General features: G+C 39.6%; 1 protein-coding gene across 3 annotated transcripts in view; it reads left to right on the forward strand.

The window, feature by feature from the left end:
- pmepa1 (prostate transmembrane protein, androgen induced 1) overlaps positions 1 to 15,075 on the forward strand; it is a 69,328-nt gene that overhangs the window by 38,801 nt on the left and 15,452 nt on the right. Inside the window, exon 1 of one of the 3 annotated variants that reach the window (XM_088070418.1) lies at positions 14,672 to 15,008. The exons of the other annotated variants lie outside the window; for them this stretch is intronic. Within the exon in view, the coding sequence (XP_087926544.1) occupies positions 14,951 to 15,008 (58 nt within the window). The 5' untranslated portion in view covers positions 14,672 to 14,950. Of the gene's footprint in view, positions 1 to 14,671; positions 15,009 to 15,075 lie in introns of those variants that run through there. 3 annotated transcript variants of the gene reach the window in all.

Below are 15,075 nucleotides of genomic sequence, written 5' to 3' on the forward strand. Positions count from 1 at the left end.
TTCTTTGTCGGTGCTTCTTCAGATTTAGTTGGTCAGATGCTAAGAAACCAATTCTATTGAATTATAGACTGAGTGAAATTCTTACTGACCTAAAATTTGCTCTCATCATCATCCAGTGGCATCTAATCAGCCCAAAGTCCAGTCCACAAGTCTTTAACGTAACAAACGAGAAGCTGAGTCAGCACATAAAAGAAAGTGCAGCTGCAACAATTTACAGATTAATGGATTTGTCCGTCAACAGAGATGAACTGCCAACTATTCTGACAATCAGTTAATCGCCAAAAGTCACGTTTTTGTTTGACATTGCAGTATAATTAATTTCAGTGAGGTTTTGGAGTTGATTGGCGTCACTCAGTATGTTCACATGATGTCAGAAAAAGTCGAATTATTGTGTAAGTCTGACTTAAACTGGGCTTTTAAAATGCGTGTAAACGTGAGTCCGACTGAAATCGGACTTAATGGAATTTCTTGAATCGGACTAACACACCCAGATGATTCGATTGGAAGTTGAGCTATTTAAACATGTTAACACCTTAATCTGAATTTTACTGGACTAGGTGATCTGCTCGTGCTGTAGCCCCGCCGGCCTTGATTTAGGAGGTCAAAGGTCACTGTGACCTGGCACATCAAATTTCTTGTGAACGCAGCATTTTAAGAACCCCTTTAGATATTTCTTAAAATTTGGCACAAACATCCACTTGGACCCAGTGATAGATTGATTCGATTTTGGTGGTCAGAGGTCAGCGGTCACTGTGACCTTGCATGTGTCTCACTGTTGTGAACGTGACATCTCAAGAACTCTTTGAAGGAGTTTCTTCAAATTTGGCTCAAACGATCATTCGGACTCATTGATGAACTGATTAGATTTGGTGGTCAAAGTTCACTGTGACTTCAAAACAAAATTTGGCCCTTAACTTAAGAATTCAAACACCAATTATGACAAAATTTCCCACAAATGTCTCATAGGATAAAAAGATGAAGTGATGAAATTTTGTATCCAAAACATGAACCTCACTGTGCATCATAACGTTCTGCAGAAACACTCTTCTGTCCATTACTCAATGTCATATCTCAGGAACAGAAGGAGAGACATCTGGTCAGATACTGAATTAGTGACACTTATTTTGGGTGCCCACCTTGAAGCTTTGCTGATTGCAGAGATCTTCTGTTGGGTGAAGATGTGTGTGAAGCGTCCAAGTTTTAGAATTTGTAGTTTCTTTGCAGCAGTAAATCTCGTTGTCTGACATTTTATCGACCCAGTGATTAATCGATAATTGAGGAAATAAACAGCTGATTATTAGATTTAGATGCCTTGGCCCGGGGGCACTCAGCAGGGATTTAACCAGTAACCTCTATTACTAACCTGATGCTCTGTGAGTGTGTGTGTGCGTGCGTGCGTGTGTGTGTACACACATACACCCACCACTGCAGACTGTTAATGATTACTATTATGTCTAGTATCACTTTGGATCACAGCCATTACACACACACACACACGCACACACATACGCAGCGCACACACATACACACACACACACACACACACACACACACACACACACGCACACAGCCCCGCTGCATGTGACCTGCGACTCAGTCTGACTTCCCTCTCTCTTTCACATTCAAATGAATGTGTGTGTGTTTGTGTATGAAGGTCTGACTGTGTGTGTGTGCGATTGTGTATGTAGGACTGAGTGTGTGTGTGTGTGTGTGTGTGTGTGTGTGTGTGTGTGTGTGTGTGTGTGTGTGTTTGTGCGCGTGCGCACGGGGGTGCGAGACGACAGGGGTTGTCTAGCTCCTTCTGGCTTGAATTCTAATGAGACTCATACACACACACACACACACACTTATACACACACACACACACACACACACACACACACGCAGCCAGACAAGCAGCTGATAATGAGGTTTGATTTTCATACGTTTCAGACAGAATGCTCTGCAGGTCAGCTCGTACACAGAGGAGCAGTGTATGTGTGTGTGTGTGTGTGTGTGTGTGTGTGTGTGTGTGTGTGTGATTCCTGTTGGACTTCACATACTCTCACTTTTTCCATTGTTAACATTAATGACCGTGTGTGTCCATTACAGCACGAGGTGTGCCGTTTGCTTTTGTCTCTGTTTTGTCTCGCAGTGACTGATGTTTCTGATGTCAGCACAACCAGACCTCTAGTTAATTTTTATTTGTTTTATTTATTTGTTTAAAGCACAGCCAGACTGCTGCTTGTGGTTACATTAAAATACAGAAATAACACAAGCATTCAACACCCTTGGTATTTAATCCTTTGAAACCTGAGCAAATTGGCTTGACGTCTTTCAGAAACATAGGTGAAGGGAAATGAGGAACTTTAGAAGAAATTACCCAAAAATTAGCAATGAAAAACTGTTAAGAAAGTACAAGAAAAAATTACCCTGAAAATTAATAATACATAAAGTTAAAAAAAAATGAAATAAAAAAGGAAAATTATATTAAAAAATGCTGAAAAATAATTCTTATTATGTAAAAAAAACCAAAAATTGAATATGTAATTATAATCATTTTAAATAGCTTTTTTTGGACATTTTTCCCTTGCTTCTTTTTAAAAAAATCATTTTCCTAAATCTACTATTTTTTGCAGTTTGCAGAACAGTTCTTACCTTGCTGCTCATTGTCTTTTTTCCAATGTTTTCAAAAGAAATCGAACCAATCTGCTCAGATTTCAAACTTTGAAATACTTGTGAAGGTGCCTGAACGCAGCACAAGAAAAGTGATGTCGATCCAGGTCTCAAAGGGTTAATTTTTCATTCTTGCAGTGGTCTGAATCACACATTTTAAAAATTAATAATGTTTCGTTTTTAGAGAGGTTAAATCACTACTTAATTGCTGTGGTCGTGTTTTTAAAATCAAATTAAATAATATATGAGGAGAGTTAGTGAGCTTTTGACAAATTACTACACCAGCCGTCGAGCACACGTTGCGTCATTTATCTTGAGTCTACATTATTTTTATGTCTCTGGTGCTGGAACAGAAAATTACAGGTCAGTACTGTCTACATGCTGGTGAAGAGCAGCCGACATAAACAGTGTGGAGATATTTTTATTTATTTTAGCTTCAAACAAACCACAGTCCACCTCAGCAAATACATCAGTAAAGCAATGCACTATGGAAAAGTAATGTTAAGTAATGTTATTTTTGTTTATTTATTTTTTAACATTTTTACAGTTCTTTTTCATGTTGTTAAACTAACATCATAAAATGACTTTAGCTGTTACTATCAGCTCCATTGATGCAACTCTTCTTCAAGTCGCAGCACATTTGGGAGCTTTAACTGTCTGCGATCGGCTGCTCGTTGCGGGTGTCGGCTCGATGTGTTGCTCATACTGACGGTGAATCACAGAAGTGTGATTTGAGGCAGAATGACATAATCAAAACTGTGACCTTCACAGTTGTATGATGTTCATTTTCATATTACTCAGCTGTACCCAGCAGCAACCATGGGCGTATTGTTAGACAATGGGCCCCTGGGCGCAGATACACAAAAGGCCCCACCACGTCTCAGGAGCCGGACTGACAGAAGTTGTGGTGGTTTTGGCTCTTTTTCTTTGTTCTTGTTGTTTTTAGGTCTCTTTATAGTTGCTTTGCTTTTTTTTTTTAATGTTTTCCGTGTCTTTTTTGGTTGTTTTGTGTTTCCTTTAGTCTATTTTGTGTCTCGTTTGGTAATTTTGTGTCTCTTTGTAGTAATATTCTGTCTCTTGGAGTTCATTTTGTGAGTCTTCATAGTCATTTTGTATTTTCTTGTAGATAATGTGGATTTATAGGTCATTTTGTGTCTCTTTGGGGTCATTTTGTGTGTCTTTGAGGCCCTTTTGTCTCTATTTTTAGTAATTTTGTTACTGATTGAAACAATTTGTGTTTTTCTTGGTCATTTTGTGTCTCCTTTAGTTCATTTTTTGTCAATTTTTAGTCATTTTGTATCTCTTTGGGGCCCTTTTGTGTGTCTTTTAGGCATTTTTTTCTCCCTTTCTATTTTTTTTTCTCTTTAGGTTTATTTTATGTTTCTTTGTTGTCGTTTTGTTTCTTCTTTCGATGACTATAAATTTTGGTTGTTTTATGTCTGAGGTCATTTTGTTTCTCTTTTAGGTACGTTTTCCTATCTCTCTATATAGTTGTTTTGCCTCCTTTGTGGTTATTTTTTGTCTTTTTAAGTTAATTTTGTCTCTTTGAGGTCATTTTTTTGTGACTCTATCTGTTATTTTATCCCTGTGTGTAATTATTTTGCGTCTCTTTGCACCTCCTTTGCATCTCCCGGGTCTGTACCCGGTCGGCTCTTTTAGTAATTAATCAATAGTGTATCCCTTTATGATGTAAAAGCCACTTTATTTTATTCATTAATTAATTTTCCCTTCTGTAATAAGGCGCTCATGTTTGATACAAAGTACAAAAGGCAGTTTTAGGGATGCTTATGTCTGTTGAGCAGGGTGGATTGTGTGTGGACTGATGAAGTTAAATTGAATTTGTCGATGACGGAAACCGGTGTGTCGTCAAAGAGCTAATCTGTAGCTAAATAGCTTCCCTAAACTCTAACAAAAACAAACGGCAGTCCTGCTGTGACCCATATTAAAGGTAATACAGAAGTTGGATCATTTTTCTCAGATATTTGATATCATTCATATCAGTCTGTGACCCGCTCCCCGTTAGCGTTAGCACAGCTCGTGCTCCAGATGGGACTCACAGGATATCATGGGAGTTTCCTGGATTAGCACGCTAAATTTAGACTAATGCCCCATTCTCTTCTACTCTGATCTACTCTATTTATTCTCCCCTGTCGTACTCCACTGTACCCACCTCCAGTACTGTTCCCGTTACCTTCCATCATGCTAATCTACTGTACTGTCCTGTACTCTGTTGTACTCTTATATAATCTTTTCTTCTCTGTTCATCTTTGACTAACTTTGTTCTTCTTTTCTGAAGGAAAAAGTTCGTCATTAAGATAAAAATTACAGCTTCAGTAAAGTGAATTTTTTTTTTTCTATCCACAGGCCTCACAATACGATATAATCACCATACTGAAGTCGCAGTATAGTATTGTTGCAATTTTAAATGTTCTGCAATATGCTGAGATAGATATATATATTACAATAGACTCAAATTTATTACTGTTTTTCAACTTAAAATTAGGGGAAGGGGGAAAAAGCTATTGCAGTATTTTTGGATGGCTATATTTATTGATACACACACCCAAAGTATCAAAATTTCTATTTTTGTTAATTATTAAAATGACAAATATAAATTAAGCTTTTGTTAGCCTTCTAGAAAAATAAAATCAATTGCATTTTAAATCCACTAGATACAGTTTTACTGCAATAAAAATGACTGAACAGATGTTGATTAAGTTTTTCCTTTGGGGACATAATATGCAGTTAAAAAAGGCATTAAACTGTAACATTGCTATAAATATTATGGCATAGCGTATTTCAACACGTTAAAATTCAAAACAATATTCTAATAATATATAATATGATATAATATTTTGGGGTATCTAGAAGATATAGTTTTCAGTTTGTTCATCTCACTTTTATCTTTTTTAGAATTTATCACAATATTGGATTTAAAAAGAATTTTTCTTTTACTTTCAGTCACAGTATTAGAAAAAAAGCACTCCACCTGTTTGTTTTCAAGAGTCTGACAATGTATTTTAATAAAATATATATATAAAAAAATAAAATAGCATTTACTGTATGAGAAGATAGTTCGGACGAAATGTGACTGTCTGTCGTCTCCAACCAGACGTGTCGAAAATTACGTTTCCTTTCTCAGAGCGAAGATAGAGAGACGAGAATCAGGAAGCAGACAGATAGAAACATGAGGAAGGGATGATAATTGACCTCCCTTCACTACACAAACACACATGCACGCACGCACACACACACACACACACACACACACACACACACACACACAAATACACACCTCCCTCTGCATTTTCCCACTGTAGAAACCAGTAGTGGGAGTTTTGTGGACCAAAGTTCCCACACTTGTTGGCTGCACTGTGACCGTGGCTTCCAAAGTCAATGGAGAGAGTGTGTGCGTGAGAGTGCATGTGTGTATGTGTGTATGTGTGTGTGTGTGTGTGTTTATGTGTGCATGACCCCCCCGATCCACCCCCTATAGCCTTTCTCATGGAAATTGGCAAGCAAGCAAATTGTGTGCACCTATGACCTATAAGTCTCTCTCTCACACACACACACAGAGAAACACACACACACACACACAGAAACACACACACACAGATACACACACAGACACACACACACACAGCTGTCTGTGCTATTTCTGACTACCCAGACTGTCGAGTCATCCCAGGACCGAGAGGGGAGGGGGGGAGGAATTAGCAGGCTTCTCTCTCTCTTCCTGCCCTTTTCTCTCTTTCTTCCCTCCGTCATTAATGTTTTAATTATTTCTCTTTTCTCTCTCCCCTTTCTTGACTTTCTTTTTCCTTCCAGCCTTTCTGTATCATTTCCTTCCTTTTCTTTCTTCTCCTTATTTCCACGTACCCTTCAAGAAATATTTCTTCATACGTTTCTGTCGCACCCTCTTTATCTTTCCTTGCACGGACGCAGGAAGTAAGGGTTGTTGACAGGGCTGCAGCACCCCCTAAAATCAGGCATGAGAATAAAAAAATAACAATTTAAAAGTTAAGTGCCCTTTTTACTGGTATGTATGTGGGTATTTGTGGCAGGAAATAGCTTATATTTGGCTTTTATCTGTTAATTATCAACAAGTTTAGTCTGTTTATAACACCTCCTCCAGAGTGATGCAACTCACAGCAGATCGGAGCTTTTCTTTCACTCTCAACTCAAGACGTCAGTGCACAGATCATCCTGTCAGACAGACCCGGAGAGAGTTCAGCTCACCACTGTTTGTGGTTTAACCCTTTCAAACTTGGGTAAATGGGCTTGATTTCTTTAGAAAACATTGGAATGTGGCAATGAGCAACTCAAGAAGAAATTACTAAAAAAATAGCAAGAAATTTGTCAAAAGTACAAGAAAATTATCTGATAAGTTTAATTTATTTTTATAAATGGAAAGTTGAATTTAATTTCCTCGGCATAATAATAATGATAATAATAATAATAATAATAATAATAATAAAATATAACATTGAGGGAAAACAAGAGGGAAGCCCCTAAAAAAATGACGACAAAAACAATAGCAAAAAATAAAATAAAATAAAACATGTTTAAACATTTTTTTTTAATTTTGTAAAGTAATTTCAGTTACATAATTTTTAAAATGATGAATATAGTTCTGTGGACCTTTTCAAAAATAATCTCCTAAATCAACTAATTCCATGCAATTTGCAGGACATCCCTTGCCAAGTTGCTCATTGTTTCATTTTCCCATACTTTTGAAAGAAATTAAATCAATTTGCTCCGGGTTCGAGGGTTTGAATACTTGTAAAAAGGCATCTGAATGCAGCACAAGAAAAGCGATGTCGATCCAGGTTGTAAAGGGTTAACTGTAGTTGCTGCTGCTGTACAGTGACTCTGTAGGACAGGATTTGTGCTTTTATAGCTCTTGATTATACAGTGAAATATCTCGGGTAACTTGAGGTTGCTCCGGTTGAGTTGAGGTGAGTCAGCTGTCTCGGGCTGGTGCAGCAGACAGACAGAAGTGGAGACATGAAACAAAAACTTATGTAACTCTGTATAATTCTCCGGTTTTCAGTGAAGTGTTCGCACTGCAGCGCTGACTGCAGTCTCTGCTAACAGTGACACGCGTCTGCTGGCTGCCTCATAATCCAGTGTTAAATTTGACAGCAGGTTTAGTCTTTGGACAAAAAATCTTTTTAGTTTTAGTAGTCAGTTTTATCCTTCATGGTCTAGTTTTTCTACAAATACAAATATTTTCTACACACTTCAAACTTGCATTTCCCAAGCAAAGGTTGATCATTATCCAGAAGGGTCAAAATCTTTGTTTATGGTCTCAAACACATTTGATTTCTCTGAAAAACAAAGAAAAAAAACATAATGAGCAACTTGGCAAGAGCTGTCCCACAGACTGCAAAGAATCAGTACATGGTGACAAGACACTGATGCGGAAATTAGCTTGAGGGATTATTAGATAATATCAAAATGTGTGGGGAAAATTTCCATAAAACTGTATTTAGAATTGTCGTCATTATACAATTAAAATTATGTTACAGAAAAAAGAAATAAATGTTTTTGCTTATTTTTCTTATTTCTATTTTTTATTTTTTCACAGATTTCTTGCTAATTTTTGAGAAATTTCTTGCTTAATTGCTTGTCGCCCTCTTCCCATGTTGTTGCTCAGGTTTTTAAAGACCTTATATACATGCTCTTACTGTGTGCACATTTCTGACCTCATCTTGCAGGACTTAAAGTTCCTTTAACTTGTTCAACTTAGAAGAAAACAACAAAACCATCAAAACATTTTCACTTCTCAGTCTTGTTGCATGAGAGAGTCTGCTGATCTGTTCCCTCCCTCTGTGGTGTTGTCTAGACAGGAGGAGGCTGTGAGCCTCGCAGGCAGGCAGACACTCCATGGTTAATCTAAAGCAATTAGCTCATTTGTCATCCGCTGCCTGCTCTCCGTCTATCTGCCTCCTCCTCCTCCCGCATTCAGCTAAAGGTCACAGGCGGTCATTGCCGAGTCAGATGGCTCAGAGAGAGCAGACAGAGAGAGGGGGGGTCGGGAGGATGGAGGGAGGGAAGGAGGGAGGGGTGGAAAATAGGATGATATGAGGGCAGGAGAGATGAAGGAATAGAAAAAGACAGAGTGGAAGAAAATGAGGTGGGAAGGAAGCAGGCAGTGGAGGAAAAAGTATGTAGAGGAGGGAGGTCAGTCAGAGTTGGAGGTGCGGAGAGAAGGTCGGTCTTTATGATGATGTCATACTAAATGCTGCACAGCGTTCATGGATTTTGCATTAATTTGAATACCTGCAAACAGACAGCAAACTTCAACAACAACGTGCTTTATGTCGGAGCCGCCACAGCAGCCAACAACAGTCCACTATGAGAACAGAAAGACGGACAGAACGAGGGATGATAAGGGAGCGAGACAAGATGTGCGGAGCAAGGAAACCATGATAAAAATGATTCGTCAATGACGTTTTTTTCCATGACGAAGACAAGACATTGGCGAGCTAAAAATAGATATTGATAATGACAACTATGGTGAAATCTATGTTTCATAGTCACTGACCAGACCGCTGTTAGTAATGGACTATTAAAAACCCCAAATTAAAGGGATAGTTCACCAAAAAATGAAATTCATGCCGAGGGAAAGTCGGGTGAAGAGAAGAGAAGTTTTGTGGACCATAAATGATAAATGACTTCATGAAACGTAAAAATATAGGAAATCCAAGTTTTTAAGTGTGTAGAAAGTATTTGTTGGTGTTAAAACTAGACCAATGAAATGTGACTAAAATTAAGATTTTTTGTCTTAAGACAAACACTCTGCATGTGTGAGCAGCGCGTGATGGCAGCCTCGCCAAACTGAAGCGTGTTGCTTGCTCGGGGCGTCCACACTGGCAGTGTTTTGGCTGTGGCGCTTCTGCAGATCCGCTTGCTGCTACGATCCTGTATTTTCACTCTTTATGAAGTCGTGCAAGCTTGTACACTGTCAGCAACACGGTCCTGCAGATGTGTCACAGTAAAATGCCTTGTGTAATGTAAACAGAAATGTTCTCAGAGGACTTTTATTATGAAACAGAAGCAGGAAAGTTTGAGTAAAACTGATATATTTGTATTTCCTCATCTCTGTGACAGATGAAGACATTGAAACTCTAATAAAAGGTGGTATAGAGTATATAATTATTAGAACACCATTTTCATTTTCTATCTCTGCTGACAACTGCACACGGCATGCAGAAAAAATTGGCGAGCCACCATTTCTCTAGACGTGCCGCAGCTGAGAAGCAGCTGCGACGCGCTGCTCACACAGTCGGTTTGGCTGCTCTGACTTGTTATCATGGGCGTCGAAAAAAACGCCAAAAAAACAACAGGTTCTGCAACGATCATGCGCAGTGTTTCAAGCGCAAGACTAAATCTAAAATAGCTGCCAAAATTAACACGGGTTTATGTGAGACAGCCAGCAAACGTGTGTCACTGTTAGCAGAGACTCCAGTCTGCAGTCCGAACACTTCACTGACAACCAGAGAATTATACAGAGTTACATAAGTTTTTGTTTCATGTCTCCGATTGGGCCTGTTGCAGCAGCCTGAGAGAGCTGACTCACCTCAGCTCAGCTCGGGAAGTCTGAGCCCAGCTGCAGAGTCGTTGCAGCGTCCCTTTAACTTGGCCGGCCAGTTAGTTCTCAGGAAGTCAGTACGTAATAACAAGAGAGGTTACAAGTTGGTGAGTCAGCGCTCTCAGTGACTTAACAGCAGAAAGTAATGTGAGTAAACGTCTCAGTTAGTAGGAAATCAGACTTGAATCATTCTTTTTCTGCAAATTTGTGGCTCCATCAGACGTTTACATGAGAAGAGCAAGAAGTCGTCATTCTGTGGAAATTTGAAACGAAGTGAAAAATTGTCTTTGGCTTGATTACACATCGTTGGAAACACCATGAGACAGTTAGATTGAGACAGGCATAAAGTGCAGAGTATTGTTTTAAGGGTACTGGTGCGTTAAGGTGGGTGCAGAGATCACGTCCTCTGTATTGTCTCTGAGAATATCTGCACCAGTTTACACACTCGAAGACGGAAATTACATATAAAGACAGACAAATTTTCTTACACCTCTTGTAGTTTTACACCAAAATATGACATTTAAACAAAAAATAAACTAGCAAAGACAACAATTTGGCTTGTTTTCTCTAAATTAATTTATTCCCGGCAGAAAAGGGAAAACCGTTTTTAAATGATGTGATGTTTTTAAATGAATAAAAGCTTGAGATCAGTTGAAGAAAGTAACTGTTCAGATAAAGTCTTTGCAGCCTCGTTATTTTTGGATGCACTCATTAAGAATCATTAAACACTGAGCAGGTGCGAAAGTCATTTTGTGAAAAAGAAGCTTAACAAAAGTCAGTATTTTCTGTTTATTTGGCTTAAATAACTGGCTGTACACTCAGTGCATCCTGAGTGCAGTTTGGCTCCGTGTTAAAGGGAAAGTGTTATTGTGTATCTTCACTGACGCATGTTTTGGCCTCAAGGATGTTTTTTTTTCCACCGCTGCATTTGCACATTTGCTCTAAAAATTATTTTGTCATGCCAAAAAAAGAGCCTAAAATTGAAAGGCAGAGAAGCAGGAGCGAGGGAGAAGAGAGGCAAGAAAGAGAAGGATGAAAAGGTGCCTGGATGTTGCACCAAAAAAATGTTTCTCTGCTTTGCTAAAGTGGAAAGAAATGGTGTATCGATATTATTATGTAATCTCGTTGCACCTTCTTTGGGGAAATTCACTGGCAATGTGCAGAACATCTGGATGGAAACATAACACAAGACGATTATTTCCCTGTTAGTATGCAGAATGGAAGGAGTGAGGTAACGGAGGGAGGGGGAGACAGCAGGAAACGAAGGAGAAGCAAGACAGGGAAAGAGGAGAGAGGAGGTCTGCTGACTGACCCGATGACCTCTCCATTTGGGAGCTGTCAAGTTTTTCTGCAGGCTGGCACACACACACACACACACACACACACACACACACACACACACACACACACACACACACACACACACACACACACACAGAATTATGACTCATCCAATCAGAGAAGCTGAATGAAAACAGCAAATGTTTTATTAAATTTCTTCAAAGCTTCCACACCCTGTAATTAATGATCCAACATCTAATAAAAAAAAAATCAATCAAAGTGTAAAAACATAGAAGTGACTCTTGACGTGGAAAATGTAAGAGTCACTTTAGTTTTTACGCTCGCATGAGGTGATATTTCAGGCGATTTTAAATAGCCATATTTCCAAAACTGCAAACACTTTTTTGGCTTTGGCTTTAGTCAGTAGGAACTGGCTCCTTCATGATGCAGCAGGAGCTACAAGAGCTGTTATTGCATCACATAACTGAGAAAGTTGTGCAGAGCATCAGGAAGTTTTGAATTCACAATTCCTCTGTGAAATCGTGAACTATCAGCTCCCAGAAATCCCTCATACGTGGCTGCTCCCACCTTTCTCGCCTTTCCATTATCGCTCCCGAAACACGCCAACGTTGCCTTGGATTGGAAATAATGTTTTGAACATCCATCCTCATGATTCTTGGAAAGTTATCACCAGAGAAGTCGCAGAACATCACTCAGTGGAGACGCAGTCATCCCGCAATTGGGTTTTATCAACAGTTTGAAAATATCGTTTAAGTTTTGCTCAGATCCGTCATGGAAACCTGCCTTCTGTCGTATTAAGTTGAGCTGAAAATTTACCACTTCCAAGCAGAAGAGAGAAGATCGTGTTATGTCAGAGCCTCACGATGCAGAGCGTCTCCTCCTCTGTGCCGCTGCATCGCGTCCGTCAAAAACACGCACGCCACAGCAAAGTCACACTAACTGGCAAGAAATCCCCAAAAAATGACTGCGTGACTTGAGGCAGTTTCAGTCGACTGAAGGGTCTTCGACTTTAAGGAGGCAGCCCATTAATTACATAAAATGTAAAATTCATATTGGCAACTCTTATCTCTGGAGTCCACAGTATTGTTATTGGTTGACAAATCCTCAGTTAATTAAGTGTTGATGGGGATTGTTCTGGAGTGCCAGCATGACAGGAAACTTTGGCATCCACAACCATAATCATTTTTGCCATTTTATAAGATTAGAATGACTAATCAGATTGTTGCATGAGCATGTAGTAATGTGGCATAACGTCAGGAAAACAAGACAACGAGGTTTTGTAATGTTTTCGACTGAGAAAGATAAACAAGAAGGAACGAGGGAAGAGTTGTGGGAGTGTTTTTGGCCGAAAGACGAAGTTCAGCACCAGCTCACAGAACAGAGAGACGGACAAGCTGTCAGCAGGCAGTGTGCCCTCACACACACACACACACACACACACACACACACACACACACACGCGGTCATGTAGTGAAGGTCTGGGTGTTTTACACAGATGGCGAGAGCGGCATCACAGTGCGTCTGTTCCTGTTCGCCTTTTACAATAATTCTTGTCTTCAGTAAGCAGAGGAATGTGATCTGTTTACATTTCACTGTTTTAGTCTGTTTATGTTTCGTGTGCGTGTTTGTCATTTCCTCCTAACTTTCCTCACTGTATCCTTTCCTCTGTTCTCCTGTGATAGTCAGTAAAATGATGATGATTGTGGAGAATTTTTCTTTCTTTTGTACTTTTTTTCGAAATAACCATAATATTTTAGAAATTAAAAATGATGGAAGTGTAAAGTGGAAGTGAGATCATGTGACTGTCTGGTGATAGTTTTAAACTCAGTGTGTGTGTGTGTGTGTGTGTGTGTGTGTGTATGCTGTCTCAGCAGCAGTTCACACATTAACTCTCATATTTACAGCTGCAAACAGACTCAGTTCCAGACTTGTCGGTCTGAAAATGAATCCCCCATTTATTTCTGTCCAACACCTCATTATTGAGCTGACACCAAATATATTTGCTGCATTTATTTGTGAAGCAACCACCACGGAAAAACTGAATTTAAAAAAAGAAATCTTCTCCAGACTTCACCAGATTGCGTACTGATCAACTTTATCACCTCCAGCTGCAGGTTTCTGACGTAGCTGCAAAACTTTTCCCAATTCCTACAAAGTTTGAGCAACTTTCACGACTTGGCTAATGGAAAAGACAGACTTTTTGAAAAATGCAGACAAAGATCTCTGATTGAAACATTGCAAAATTAAAATTCATTGGGAGCTTTTAGTACAGCGTGCAGATCTTTTGTTTGATTCTTGTGTCTGTTTTTGATCCTGCACCTGTAGAAGTCCTTTGGATATGTGTGCTCTGTTTGTTCCTGCTCATGAAGGACACATTAAAAAATATTTCGGTGAGAGTCAATGTCTTGGCTGTGAAATATGTCGGCCCTTGACTTTAGAGGAGGCTCTCAAAGCTTTAAAGTTTAATTCTTTAGCTGTAGTCAGCTCAGAGTCACAGCAACAAAAACAAACAAACAAAAAACAACATTAAAATGCCCACAGTAACCTCTCAAACCACCCTGTAACATAACCCACATCTCCACTGTTGACCCATGTTCAGCACGCACCGATGTCTCATAGTTTCTCCACAACACAACAAAATACACAACTTCTCTGTCAGTTTATTGGCAAAGTGCCGGCATTTTAAAGGCAGAGAAGATGATAATCTTAACCCCGAAATACTGTTTTTAAGCGGAGTAACCCTTTCATAATCTTGAATTTTAGAATTTGACCTGTTTTTTACATAATCAACAAACGTACTCAACAAACTAAAATGTGGATTTCTTTTTACAAGTTTATCAGCTTTCTGAAGTTTGTTGCTTTACATGTCTAATGTGTAGAGGGGGTGTGTCCCCCGTCCTCGTCTCTCTCTCATCATTATTCCATCCGTCCCTCTGACCCATCTGTGTCTCCCAGACGCTCCCACCACTCCCCCTCTCTTTCTCTCCCTCTCTCTGTCTCTGTCTCCCCCTCCCCTCCTCCCTCACGTCGACCCCTTTTGTTCACAGCTATTGGGTGGTGTGTGTGTGTGGGGGTGCAGGACGGGTCTGGTCAGCTGTTTCCTCAATATGTGTGTGTGTGTCTGGACAGTGTGGGAATGTGTGTGAGAAAAAGTTGCAGACAAAGCTCGGTGAAGCCTCAGAGTGTGTGTGTCAGCCGGTGAGGACACACACGGTGTCGGAGCATCTGCAGGAGGACATGTAGTTTGGAGTTTTACTGTTTTTTAGTTTCTTTTATTTTTGTTGTTTTGTGTTTAGTTTTGGGGAAACAAAGATCTTCAGGTTATTATCTCAGGAATACAAACATCCGCCGGAGGAAGTGTTGGTCCGACTAAAGATCTTAAAGAGCAGAGAGAGCATGCAGCCTTCGTCAGGCACTCACAACCATGACAGCTGTGTTCAGACGCAACTGTGCGGTGAGTTTCTCAGCTGTGCTCACAGAGGAGAAAACCTGTCTCTGATCGAGTGATGTTGTTGCTGGTA

This window comes from Plectropomus leopardus, chromosome 2, assembly GCF_026936395.1.
Source record: "Plectropomus leopardus strain MGB_pleo_1.0 chromosome 2, ASM2693639v1, whole genome shotgun sequence".
Taxonomy (NCBI): domain Eukaryota; kingdom Metazoa; phylum Chordata; class Actinopteri; order Perciformes; family Serranidae; genus Plectropomus; species Plectropomus leopardus.